The sequence below is a fragment of the Chiroxiphia lanceolata genome, chromosome 27, assembly GCF_009829145.1.
Source record: "Chiroxiphia lanceolata isolate bChiLan1 chromosome 27, bChiLan1.pri, whole genome shotgun sequence".
NCBI classification, from domain to species: domain Eukaryota; kingdom Metazoa; phylum Chordata; class Aves; order Passeriformes; family Pipridae; genus Chiroxiphia; species Chiroxiphia lanceolata.
Genome location: NC_045663.1, coordinates 1,316,327 through 1,329,935, shown reverse-complemented (window position 1 = coordinate 1,329,935; position 13,609 = coordinate 1,316,327). Strand labels below are relative to the sequence as shown.

The 13,609-nt window shown below is 66.8% G+C and overlaps 1 protein-coding gene across 1 annotated transcript; it reads right to left on the bottom strand.

Moving 5' to 3' along the window:
• Positions 1 to 1,428: 1,428 nt before the first annotated feature.
• MEF2B (myocyte enhancer factor 2B) lies at positions 1,429 to 12,600 on the bottom strand. Its single transcript, XM_032712181.1, has 9 exons — positions 12,577 to 12,600; positions 5,865 to 5,945; positions 5,507 to 5,710; positions 5,296 to 5,424; positions 4,528 to 4,690; positions 2,695 to 2,840; positions 2,383 to 2,494; positions 2,174 to 2,267; positions 1,429 to 1,741 (listed from the first exon to the last, which is right to left on the bottom strand). The coding sequence occupies exons 2-9, from the start codon at positions 5,916 to 5,918 to the stop codon at positions 1,429 to 1,431; spliced, it is 1,215 nt and encodes a 404-aa protein (XP_032568072.1). The 5' UTR covers positions 5,919 to 5,945; positions 12,577 to 12,600.
• Between the last annotated feature and the right edge of the window lie 1,009 nt (positions 12,601 to 13,609).

Sequence of the window (13,609 nt, the reverse complement as noted above, 5' to 3'; positions counted from 1 at the left end):
GGGGGGGCCCTGGGCCGAGCCCGGACCCAGCCCTGGGCTGCCGGGGCTCCGCGCAGCCCCCTAATCCCGGCTGGTATTTATGTCGCTCTATTAAACGGGGCAAACTCTTCCCAGGATTAATCTCCCGCCCAGGTTTTAATCTCGGGGCTCGGCTCAGTAATCCCCCCCGCCGCAGAAGGGGCCCAGCTCGGCCCTGGCGGTGTGGAGGGACCCCCCCTCTCTGCCCCCACCTGATCCCGAACTGGGGGTGCCCGGACAGCGCTGGGGGGAACCCCCCACCCCCTGCAAACCCCCCTCCGGGGCGATGGGCACCGCAGGACCCCGGTCCTCCCCTCCTCACCCACCCCCCAGCAGCGTGGCCGTGACCGTGGCCGTGCCCAACAGGCCCCGGGGGACGATCCCCCACCCCAAAAAGCGGCAGAACCCCCATCCCCAGCCCAGCCCTGAGCTATAAGAGGCAGAGCTCAGCCGGGCCGGTCCCACCCCTCCTCTTAACCCCCCCCTTGCCCCGCCGGTACCGATCTTAAGGGCACAGAAGGGGTTTGTCCTCCTCCCACCCGCTCCCAGCGCCGGGCTGTGGCACTGAGACCCTCCGAGCAGCTTTTTGGGGTCACCGAGGGGTGGGGGCGGCACGGCTGGGCCGCGGGGACCTGGTCAGCCCGGGGGTGACCCGGCTGTCACCCACCTTGCTGGCTGGTGACCCTGGAGGGGTGGCTCTGAGCCTGGGGGGGGCACCGGGGGTGGGGACAGCAACGCTGAGACAAAGGGCCATTTCTCCCCCCGGGGACATTAACGACCTGCCACCCCAAGGCACGCGGCCTGTCCCCAAGAAGATCACAGCAGACACCCCGACACCCCCAGCTCTTTATTGGCGAGAAGATAATAATAATAAATAGAAAAGAGCCCCTGTGGGTGTGTGGGGAGGGGCAGCACCCACCACCCCGGCCGCCCCCTCCCTTCTTCCCCCTTCACACCCCCTTCACTGCGGGACCCCGGCAGCCCCCCCTGGGCTCAGGGTTGGGCCGGGGGGTGTGGGGGTGTGGGGTTGGAGCTGCCGCCGGTGCTCTCAGTCCTGCTGCCACCGCGTGGCACTTCTCAGCCACTCCCGCTCGCTGGGGACGCTCCGGTGCGGGGACAGGCGGGGACGGGCGGGGATGGGCACCGGGGGCAGCTCTCCTTGCCCCTGGGGGGGGGGTCCCGGCCTCGCAGGGGTCCCGGGGGCAGCGCGGCGAGGAGGGGGGTGGGTGGTATGTGGGGGGCAGCGGGGTGGGGGGCCGGGACCCCACCAGAAGCCCCCGCGGCACCTCTCGCGAGCTGCAAAGGGCACGGGGGGGCTCTCCCCGAGGGTCTGAGGGTGGGGGCGAAGGGGGGGCTGCTCCCCCAAGCGCGGCTTCCCCCGGTCCACCCCCCCGCGCCCCCTCGGCCTCGCTATCTCTGCCAAACGTCCATGGGCTGCGCCCGCCGCGGGGGCACCGCGACCCTCTGCTCCTCCGCCGGCGGCCGGGGGGCACCGAGGGGGTACGGGTACCCCTTGGCGTAGTCATCCCGGGGCTGGAGGTCTCCGGGGCCTCGGGAGGCTTCGCTGAGGGACGCCAGGCTGGCCAGGGGGGGCTGGGGGGTGCCCGAGGGGCAGCCCAGCCCCGGGGAGACCCGCTCCGACTTGATGCTGATGGCTGGGTGCTGCGGGGAGGAGCCGGGGGCCGGAGGAGGGTCTTCGGCAGAGACGATCCGGCTGCTGACCCTGGGGCGAGAGGGGAGGGCGGTGAGGCCGGGTCTCCCTGGGTGCCCTGCTGGGGTGTGCAGGGTGGAGAAAGGCTGAGCTCACCCCTGCTTTTCATCCCTAGAGGGGCTGAGAACCCCCCAAACTCGTGTCATGCCCCGGCTCTGGCCCAGCTGGGCACTGGGTGGGTGCCCATCCAGCTGCTGGGAGCCTGGTGTGTGACCGGGGGGGGCACACGGGGACCGGCTCCATGGGGAAATCCAGTTGGAAACAGGCTCTGCCAACAGTGGCGAGCTGGGGAGGAGTCTGGGGTGACCCTACACACCCCAGTTTTGGGGTGAAGCCGGACAGGCACCAGCGTGGAGGGTGGGGGGCTGTGCCTTGGGTGCTGGGAGGTGGCACCCACGAGCAGACCCCCCCCTGTCCCCCAACCCGCAGTCCCCCCGTCCTTACCCCAGTGCTGCCATGTCCCGGGGGTGCTGCCACGCCGGGGGGCCGGGCTGCAGGAACCCGGGGGGCGGCGGGACCTCGCCAGCCCCGAAATCTGCTGGGCAGGAGGACAGGAGTGAGCGGGATCCGGGGGAGGGGGATCCACAGGTTGGGAGGGGGGGATGGGGAGGAGGATGTCGATGCTGTCCCAAGGCTGAGGGACCAGGACTCACCCGCCTGGGCTGGGCTGAGGAAGGGGAAGCCGGCGAGGCCGTGGCTCGGGATGCTGGAGCTGCCCGGGGCGAGGACGGGGCTCAGGGTCTGCAGGGCCGGGTAGAGCGGCCGCTGTGGGAGCACGGGGTGAGCCCGTCGGGCTTTGTGCCGCCACAGCCCTCGGGGGGGGCCGTGATGCAGCGTCTCCCCCCACCCCGCTCCCTTCCTGCGCCCCCCAGCAAAGCCCCGGTGCTGGGCTGAGGAAGGGGAGCTGGGAGGAGCTGGGTTTGGGGAGGGGACACCGCCGTGGCCCCGGGGACAGCCGGACTCACCGCGGTGCTGCCGCCGCCCCGGGCGCTCGCCAGGCTGCCCTGGGCTTCCCCGCGCCGGCCCTCGGCCCCCAGGTACAGCGGGGGGGGGGTCTTGGTGGCCAGGGCTCGGTTCAGGCCGCCCGCAGGGAACAGGGGGTAGCCGAGACCTGCAGGGACAGAAGAACAGGGGGATGGAGGCTCCAGGGGATGTGGGGACGGGGGGGGGATCCCCACGGGTGTGACGGTGGCCGCTCCGGTGCCCTCGTGGCCACATCCTCCGGGGCCACCGGCGCAGCTGGGCTGTGGCCACGGGCTGTGACAAGAGGTGACACACAAAGGCAGCGGCTGCACCCAACCCCGGTGCCAGCAGGCTGCCAACCCCCCCTCTGGACCCTGCCACAGGGAGCTCCCACCCCCGAGCTCCCCATGGAACATCCAGAACCACCCAAGGGGGAACATCCAGCACCCAAAGGAGATGGATGGGGACGCTGTACACCCACACCCCCCACCCACCCACCTCCCACCCACCCGGGGCAGGGGGGTTTCCACTGGCCAAGGCCCAGCATCTCTTTCTTTTTCCATCAGCTTTTCCATCAGCCACCTGGCCCTGGAGGCTGCCAGGTCCCTGTCACCGCCGGGCAGGATGAGCCCCTCGTGCCGTGCTCGGGCTGTGGGTGCGGGGTGAGGGCCCAGCTGGGTGCTGGGTGCTGGGTGCTGGGGGGGGCAGGAAGCAGCTGGAGGGGGGCCCGGGGCCGGTGTTTCCACAGCTGGAGCTGCAGCAGCTCTCCCTGCCCACGCAGCCGCCCCGGCCCCGTGCCCGGTAAATCCCCGGGAGAGGCTGCGAGGGCAGCTTTGCATGCGGGGCCAGGCTGGGAAAACCCCCGTGGGGTCAGCGGGGCCGGGGTGCTCGTGGTGGGGACAGGGTGCTCATGGTGGGGATGGGGTGCCCATGGTGGGGTTGGGGTGCTCATGGTGGGGTTGGGGTGCTCATGGTGGGGACAGGGTGCCTGTGGTGGGGTTGGGATATCCACGGCAGGGATGGGGTGCCTATGGTGGGAATAGGGTGCCCATGGTGGGTTTGGGGTGTTCATGGTGGGGTTGGGGTGCTCATGGTGGGGACAGGGTGCCCGTGGTGGGGATGGGGTGCCCATGGCAGGGTTGGGATATCCAAGGCAGGGATGGGGTGCCTGTGATGGGAAAGGGATGCACATGGTGGGGTTGGGATATCCATGGCAGGGATGGGGTGCTCATGGTAGGGACAGACTGCTCATGGTGGGGGTGAGGTGCCCATGGTGGGGTTGGGGTGCTTATGAGGGATTGGGATATCCATGGCAGGGATGGGGTGCTCATGGTGTGGATGGGGTGCACATGGTGGGGTTGGGATATCCATGGCAGGGATGGGGTGCCCATGGTGGGGTTCAGGTGCCCATAGTAAGGATGGGGTGCCCACGATGGGGATGGGGTGCTCATGGCAGGGATGGGGTGCCTGTTGTGGGGGTGAGGTGCCTTTGTCGAGGTCAGGGTGCCCACGGTACAAATGGGGTGCCCGTGGCAGGTACAGAGTTCCCATGTCAGGTACAGGGTTCCTTTGGCAGGGGTGGGGTACCCCTGGTGGGGACGGGGTGCCCATGGTGTGGATGGGGTGCCTGTTGTGGGGATGAGGTGCCTGTGTCGAGGCCAGGGTGCCCATGGTAGGAATGGGGTGCCCATGGCAGGTACAGGGTTCCCATGGCAGGGATGGGGTGCCCCTGGTGGGGACGGGGTGCCCAAGGCAGGGATGGGGCACCAACAACAGGGACCTTCCCCCCACCTCCCTCTCCCCACAGCGTCCCCAGCTGAGGGGTCCCAGCCTACCTGGGGGCAGCGGCCCCGGGGACCGACCCGGGGGCTTCGGGGCTGCCGGTTTGAAGGCGGGGGAGCGACCCTGGCTCTGGGGGGAGCTGCTGGCACTGCCCAGGGACGTGTCCGTGGCCGGGGGGGAGCTGCCGTAGGCGGCCTCGGGCAGCGGCCCCGGGCTCTGCGGGGACAGACAGAGGTCAAGGACAGGGAGGGGACAGGGACTCCTGGGGACCCTCGGGGATGTGCAGAGAGAGGCAGAGGTTGAGGGAGGGGACCCTCGGAGCCCTGCAAGGCAGAAGAGAGGTCAAGGGAGGGGATGGGGACTCCCGGGGACCCTCGGGGCTGTGCAGGGCAAAGCAGAGGTCGAAGGAGGGGATGAGGACCTTGGGGACCCCTGGGACTCTCAGGCCAAAGGAGAGGTCGGGGACAGGGAGGGGATGGGGACTCTTGGGGACATTCAGGGCTCTGCAGGGTCAAGATCGCAGACAGAGGAGGGGATGGGGGCTCCTGGGGACACTCAGGGCTCTGCAGGGCCAAAATCAAGGACAGGGAGGGGATGGGGACTCCTGGGGACACTCAGGGCTCTGCAGGGCCAGGATCAAGGACAGGGGAGGGGACAAGGTCTCTGGGGGTCCCTCAGGGCTCTGCAGGGCTGAGATCAGGGACGAGGAGGGGATGGGGACTCTTGGGGACACTCAGGGTTCTGCAGGGCTGAGATCAGGGACAAGGGAGGGGGGACGGGGTCTCTGGGGGTCCCTCACCCCCCCTCCACCAGCGACTCACGTAGAACCTGTTCCGTGCCACCGACAGGTCCACGCCCTCGCTCAGCCTCCTCCCCTTGTCCCCCGGCTCCGGGCCTTCGTCCAGCTCCAGCTCGTGGCTCTCCAACCCCAGCCCCTTGCGCTTCAGCGTCTGGGGGGGGAAAAAACGGGGCCATCAGGGGGGTCCTGCAGCCACCTCAGCCCTGCCCAGACCGCCCCCTTCATCCCGGTACCTCGAGGATGTCGGAGTTGGTGCGGCTCTCGTGGGGCTCGCTGTACTCCGTGTACTTGAGCAGCACCTTGTCCATGTCGGTGCTGGCGTACTGGAAGAGCCGGTTGGTGCTGTTGAAGATGATGAGGGCGATCTCGCAGTCGCACAGCACGCTCAGCTCGTAGGCCTTCTTCATCAGCCCGAATTTCCGCTTGGTGAACGTCACCTTGGGGGGGGGAAACACCGCGCTGGAGACCCCCGGATTCGGCCCCACACCCTCCTCCTGGGGACCCTCCGCAGGGCCCAGCACCCCCGAGGGTGGTGGGAGCACCCAGAGGTTTTTCCCCCTGTCCCCGCTGCCCCCCCTGAGTGGGTCCTACCTGCCGGTTCCGCTGGTCCAAAATTCGGCTGATCTGTATTTTTTTACGGCCCATTTTCGCCTCCTGCGCCGGGGTTCGGGGCTGGAAGAGAGCGAGAAGCCCCTGAGCCCCGCGGCCCCAGGGCCGCCCCGAGCGAGCATCCCCGCCCCAGCACCGCCAAAAATAAGCTTTTCTGCTGTGAAAAAAAAAAAAAAAAAGAAAAAAAAAAAAGGTTTTTCGGAGGAAGTTTTGGGTTTTTTTGGGTTTTTTTTTTTGTCTCATCTTCCGCAAAGATGGCAGCAAACTGGAAAGTGGGGGGGGGGGAAAAATAAATTGGGGAATTCTGATGGGGTAGAGGGGAAAAAAATCCCCTCAGCCCCTGCCCGGCCACCCCGGCTCCATCACCCTGGGCCCTGAGCACCTCTGGGTGTCGGCTGGAAAACCACGGTGCTGGGATGCCAAATCTTCACTGGGAGCTCAGGATGAGACTTTCCATCCCTCTGCTCCCCCCTCAAGGCCGGGGGGGCTGCTCTGATGCTGCCCCTGACGCTGCTGATGGTGGGTCTGTGGGACGGGGAGGGCGGATTTAAGGGCGGGCGGCGGGGAGGGTCCCTCCAGCAAAGGGGATGGTTTTGGGCTCCAGTTGGGGGTTTTTTTAATTTTTTTTTTTTTTTCTTCTTCTAGCTCAGACTAACAGGCTAAATTTGACCTCCGCCATTCGCAGGCCAGGAAGTGGCTGCACGAGGAGACGGCAAAGCGAAACCACCCACCTCCAGTGGCCACGTGAGCCGGCCCTGGGAAGGGCGAGGGGCCTGGGGACCCCACATCCCCCTTGTCTGGGGGGTACCTGCACCCCTCAGAGCCTGGCACAGGGTTGAGACCCCACCGTGCCCCCCCCTCCGCTGCCAAACAGCCCTGACTCTCGCTCCTCTGCCCTCCCCCAGCCCCAGTCACCCCAAAACCCCTCTGGGATCCCCCCCAGTGCCTCCGGGGCAGAGCCACGGGGGGGATCAAGGTGCTCCTAATGGGTGCCCCAGTTTGGGGGCAGACCCAGCCTGGCGCTGTCCCCGCTGTCCCCACACCAGGGCCACGGGGCAAGAGCCAAGCTGGGAAGCCAACAGGGCCAGGAACCCAGTGCTGGGGCCAACCAGCGCCCCGGGAACCCCAAACAGCCCATCCCCAGGGCTGCACCCGGGGGGGGCAGTTGGGGCCCAGCCAACCCTTCGCTGCCCCGGTGCCCCCCGGGCTGGTCCCGCTTCCCCCCGTCTGGAGCACGTTGCCATTTTACCATCTTTGCCGGGCTGCTAAATTTAGCCGATCAAAACTAATTTTAATTTATGGAAGGAAATGGCGCTGCCGTTCCCACGGCCCCGCTGCCACCCTGTGTCCCGGGGCCCACGCAGGGCACCGGGGGCGCGGGGGGTGCCCGGACCACCCCGGCCCCGCCGGAAAGAGCCGGCGGTGGTTCCCGGCGGGAATGGAGGAGGTTTTCCCAACCAGCTCCCGCTCTCCCGGCCCCGACACCTGTGGCACCACACCGAGGACGCTCCCAGTAAACCCCGGGGCCACCCCGAGGGGTCAGCTCTGGCTGCCCACCCCCAGCCCACGGGGTTCGGTTTGGGGTTCCCCGGGGGGGCTCGGGGTGCCAGCGGGGTCTGGCCTGTTTGGGGCAGGGGGTGCTCACCCAGCTGGGATTCCCCCCCTATCCCTGCTCTGCCTTGCCCCAGAAGGGGGATTTTTAGGGCTCTGGGGTGCTGGGGATGGAAGGTGTGTCGCCCACCTGCTGCCAAGGGTTTGTGTGGGGACAGTCCCCCCCGACTCTCTGGGTGCTGTGGTGCCCCAGTGTCCCATGGGGTGAGGCCGTGGGGGTCCCAGGGGGGTCCCAGCACCCATGGGGTGACTCTGTGGGAGTCCTGGAGGGCACAGGCACCTATGGGGCAATACTGCAGTGGTCCCAGGGGGGTCCCAGCACCCATAGGGTGACACTGTGGGGGTCCCAGGGAGGTCCCAGTACCCAGAGGGTGACACTGTGGGGGTCCTGGATGACACCAGCATCCATGAGGTGTCACTGTGGGGGTCCCAAGAGGGTCTCAGCACCCACGAGGTGACACTGTGGGGGTCCTAGATGACACCAGCACCCATAAGGTGACTCTGTGGGAGTCCCAAGGGAGTCCCACCACCCACAAAGTGACCCTGTGGGTGTCCTGGATGGGACCAGCACCCACAAGACAATGCTCTGGTGGTCCCAGCCCAGCCCAGCAGGTGAGGGGGGGAGTCCAGAGGAAGCAGCAGCCTCAGCACCGTGGGGCCAGGGGCGTGACGGGCACCCACCACAGCCGGACCCCCCGGTCAGCAGCGGCAGAGCCGGTGGAGGCCTCGTGCAACACCCGGGGTGGTTTCATCAGCCACCTCCCCGCCCTGCCCACGAGGGCTCTGCACCCCCTCGGCTGCCCAGCCCACCCTGGTACCCCTGGGGACACCCATGGCTGGGCCATCACCGCCACCAGCACCGTGCCATGGGCAGGGGTCCCACAGGGTGGGAGGGACACGCGGAGCCACGGCCACGCCAGTATCACCACAGCCACGCCAGTGTCACCACAGCCACCCCAGTGTCACCATGGCCATGCCAGTGTCACCATGGCCATGCCAGTGTCACCACGGCCACCTCAGTGTGTCACCACGGCCATGCCAGAGTGTCACCATGGCCATGCCAGTGTCACCATGGCCACGCCAGTATCACCACGGCCACCCCAGAGTGTCACCATGGCCATGCCAGTGTCACCACTGCCACCTCAGTGTGTCACCACGGTCACCCCAGAGTGTCACCATGGCCACCCCAACATGTCACCACGGCCACCCCATAGTGTTCACCACGCCCACCCCAGAGTGTCATCACGGCCACCCCAGAGTTTCACCACGTTCCCCCCGACAGGTACCGAGGGCTGGGAGGGGAGGGGGGGCTTTGATGCTGCGTTTTAAGGGTGATAAAGGGATGGGCAGCAACTCCTGACGGGCACAGGCTCTGCCTGGCATGGCCACCTCCAGCCCCTGGTACATAGAGGTGGCAACCCCTGGGCCTGGAGGGGCTCTGTGTGTCCGTCTGTGTCCCCCAGGGCAAGAGCTGCCTCGTGTTTGGGGGGTGTTTCCGTCCTTCCTCCTTCCACACAGTCATTGTGGAACCGAGAAGCCTGTTCCGTGGGACAGGGACAGGCCCGGGGGGAGCAGTTCTGGGGAGGAGGTGACATCCAGGGAGGGCTCGTGGCCCTGAGCAGGAGGGAGAGGGGAGCCAGCCCTGGAGAGACCCCTCAGCCCCCAGTCAGGGTGTCCCCAGCAGGCCCCACATCCCGCAGAGGCTCCTCGTGACGTCGCCGTGATGAGTGAACCACCCTCCAGCACTGTCATCCCGACAGAACCCGCAGCTCTGGAGCCCTCGAAACCTTCCAGAGAGGAGTCACTCTGCACTCCCCGTGCCAGGCAGAGGCCCTGGTGCTGCCTGGCATCCCGTCAGGCTCCGCTCCCTCCCACGCCAGCTTATCTTTAGCCCGGGCTCTGCTCGCTCGCACGCACCGGGCGCGGTACCACAGCCCCTCAGCCCACCCTGCCCGTGCCAGCACCCACAGCGGGGTGTCACCCCGACCCCTGCGCTGCCACCACCTTTATAATTAACACCCCGGGTCCTCCACACCTTTAGGGGTCATTTGCATCACGCCCGGGTGTGTAAACTCCCCATCCCAGCCCCTAATTAGTGCTCTGAGACCGAGCGAACCCCTGGAGAGAGGAGTGTTTTTGCGTGTGTGGTGTGGGATGCTCGGCACGATAACGGGAGTTCCCAGCACTGCCTTTGACACATCTGCATCCCTGAGTGATCCCAGAAGTGTTAAATCCACCAGATTTATCCTAAAATCAAAGCAGGTGGGTTATTAGGGGAGTGCTTGGGGGCAAAGCCTCTCCGGGGTCCGAGCACTCCCCTAATAACCCCAGGTCAGGATCTCTGAGCTCCCTGCTGATTCCTCCTCCCATGGGGCACAGAAATTGGGGGAAAACGTTGTTTTCACCAAATTATGGGGATTCAGTTGCAAACCTGAAAGCTGGGGGTGACTGGGTAGGAACAGGAAGGGGGGGGAGACAGAGTGGTTATCAATTGCTGTCGGCATTTGGCAGCTCCCAGAAAGCGTCTTCTTGGAGAAAAACGACGATTAAAGCGGGAAGAAAGAGTTTCCATCCCGTCTTTCACAGGGAGAAGCAGCTGGGTTTGGCAGGGAGGGGAAAATCTGAGCGGCAAAATCCCAGAGGGAGGGCAGGGCTGATGCTGCCTCGCTGGGACCGGGAGGGCAGCGGGGTTGAAGGAGCACAGGACACGGATGGACACACAGTGCTGGGACCGGGGGGGGGACACACACATCCACCCCTGGCCGGTGCTGCCCTGCTCTGGATCCCACAGATCCCCAGGGAATGGCAGAGCCGGTGTGAGCAGCATCCCGGCCCCGGGAACGGCCCGAGCAGAGCGGGGTTTGTGCCGGGGCTGTCAGGCCCTTCTGCTTTTTATAGGTTGTTTAGACAAGCGACCAGTACAAACCAGAGCGGGGCTGGCAGCGCTGGGAGGGGGGGTGGGAAGGCAGGAGGGAGGCTGGGAAGTAGGGGAAAGGAGAGGCTGCTGGGAAAGGGGTCCTGAGGGGGCCTTGGGGACCACCAGCACCTCCACCGACCCCCTTCCCCACCTCACCCCAGCGCCCACAAAACCCCCGGGGGGGGGGGAGAGTTCTAATTAATTGATTAGAATTGATTTACCCAACGCGGAGTCAGGGCCGGGTGACCCTCCGGAGCCAAATCCAGGTGGGATTTGGGTCCCTCCAGGGATTGGAGGGACCCTCCAGCCTCAGCTCCGTCCTGCCGGGGGTGACACAGAGCGAAAGTGCCACCAGTGCCCGGCGCTGCCACGGGCCGGTGCCGCCGGCGGAGCGCGATGGGCGGAGGCTTCTCGGTTCCAAAATGACTGTGTGGAAGCAGGAAGGATCGAAACACCCCCCCCACCACCACCAAAAACGAGGCAGCTCCTGCCCTTGGGGAGACAGACCGACACACAGACCCCCCCTCCGGGCCCACACCACCTTTTCTGCTCGGTGTTCACCAAGGGAAGGAACACGCTGTTCCCGTGGGATTGGGCCGCCCCACGCTGCAGCTGGGGGACGATGGAGGGAATTAATTTGGGGAATATTTGCTGCTGGAGGCTCTACTGGGTGCAGCAAGGTCGCTCCTGGCTGGCCTGAGCCCACCCCTATCCTGTCAGGGCTGCATTGGTTCCCAAACCTGGTTTGCTCCTCACAATCCTGCTGCAATTCTGGTGAAGAGGAGGGAAATTCAAGGGTCTTAAATGCACCAATTGTCCCCCCTCCCAAAATCCTTCCAGGCACTCCCACTGCAGTGTGGCACACCAGGCTTTCCAGCTCCCTCGCTGCCAGGATGCTTCTCCTGGGAGTCAGCAGGATCCCTGTCCCCTTGCAACACTCAGTTTTCCAAAGTTTCCCAAAGCTACTTTCCTTTCCATCAGTGCTCCGGGCTTGGAGATGAGCGGGAGCGTTTGACATCCTAAACCAAACCTAGGCCTGCATGTCCCTCCTGGATCTCCCTTCCTTCCTGAGACCCACAGGTCTCCCCACACGTGCCACGTCCAGCTGGCAGCCAGGGACATGGAAAAGGGCCAGGATCTGGCTCACCAGTTCGCCCACACTCCCTTCCCGACCGGCACCCGATGCCCCGAGGGATGTGGGGGCACCGTGGGGGCACAGCCCGTGGTCCCGGCCCTGCCTTCCTACTCATCCACGGCTGCCACGTTAATTCCTTCCCTGTGAAACCCCAGAGCCAGCAGCTCTGGGAAACTTTCTCTCATTAAAGGAGTAAAGCCCCAGGGATGGGGCCGGGGATGTGCTGGCAATGGGCTGTGCCGGGCAGGAGGATCCAGCAGAGGATCCAGCCGAGGATTCACCTCGCCCCTCCCGGGTGATGGAGGGAGACCGGGACACTCTTGAGATGCCACGTGCTGGCAGGAGCCGTGTCCCATCCCCACCTGGGAGCGGGAAGGAGCCAGCAAGTGCTGGGAACAGCCAGAGCAGTGACAGCCCGTTTGTCACCAGGCCCTGGGGCCGCACCGGGGTGTCACCGCTGTCTCTGTCACACTCCCTGCACGTCGAGCCACCAGCCCCGCGGGGCCGTGCCTCAGTGTCCCCTCTCCACGGTGGGCTCAGCCCCAGCGCCCAAAGGGCCCGGTGGGCCCGGGAGGTGGTGGCGGGGCCGGGGCAGGGCGGCTGCCATCCAGGCTGCACTTTTGGGTTAAACCCGGGCGTTCCTCCCTGCACAGACACGAGTAAAAATAACCGCCCCGAGCGCGGCGCAAACCACAGGCTTTTTATAGCCCGCCATCCCTAGACGGCGGGGCGGGGGCCGGGGCTCCGCCGTGCCCAGACCAGCCCGCCGGGCGCCGGTCCGGCCGCACCGGCCCCTCCTCGGGCCGGCCCCGCTCCCCCTGCCCGTGCGCCCCGACGGCGCGGCCGGGGGGATGCGGTGCAGCGCCCCGCAGGAACGGCGGGACGGAGCCGGGAATAGGGGGGGACGCGGCTGCCGTTGTGTCCCCCGACTCCTCGGGACCGGCCACACCGGAGCCCTGGGGCGTGCGGGACCTCCCCCCCCCCGGGGCGTGCGGGACCCTCCTCCCTCCCCGCCCGGGGACACCACGCACCGGGACAGCGGCTCGTCCTCCTCGGCAGCTCCGGACGCGCGTTCCCGGCGCTGCGGCGGAGCCGGGGCGGCCCCTCCAGTGCCGATCCCGATCCGGGTCCCGATCCCGATCCCGATCCCGGTCCCGGTCCCGGTCCCGTGTCCCCGCAGCGCGCGCTGCCCGCCCGAGCCGCGCCGCCGATATTTGCATAACCCCGCCCACCCCGCCGGAACATTTGCATAGCGGCGCCGGGCCCGCTCGCCATTGGCGGAAGCCCGGGGGTTGGTTTGCATAACCACGCCCTCAACTGGAAAAGGGGAGGGACGACGGGGAAGGGGCGGGGCCGGCGAGGGTTGGGGGGGTTTTGGGGGGTCTGGTGTTGGGGTGACACTGGGGGGGATTTGGGGGCTGGGATGGGGGTGACACTGGGGGGGATTTGGGGGCTGGGATGGGGGTGACACTGGGGGGGATTTGGGGTCTGGGGTGGGGAGGGTTTGCAGGGAAGAACGTGGGGGTGAGTTTGTAGGAATGTAGGGGGCTGGGACGGAGTGGTTTGGGGGGTCCCAGGGGATGCTGTGCCCTCGAAGAGGGGTCCAGGCTCGGGCAGGGCTTGAGGGGTTTGCAGCTCCGAAAGGACACACTCAACTCACCCCCTTATTTTATTTATTAATGATATCAACCCCATGACTGCCCTGGGGGGAGAGGGGGGGCTGCCCCCTCCTCCTGCACCCGGCCACGAGCGAGGCCACCCCGCAGCTGAAACGCAGCGACAACGACCCGGGGGAGGCCGCGAGGAAGCGCCGGGGACACCGAGCGACACCAAAACACAGCCCGGTGCTTGCTCCCTGCGGACCCCGACACCTCGTGTGCCCCCTCCCGGCACGCGGGACATCCAGCACGGGGATTTCACGGCGCCGTCCCCAAGCCCAGCCCGGGGAAGGCGGCAGGAAGGCGCTGGGCAGGCACCGGAGCTCGCTGAGAGCTCCAGAGGATGTGGGTGGTTGTGGATCCCGTGGCTCGGAGCCCGCGAGGACGCCCTGAGGTGACTCTGCAG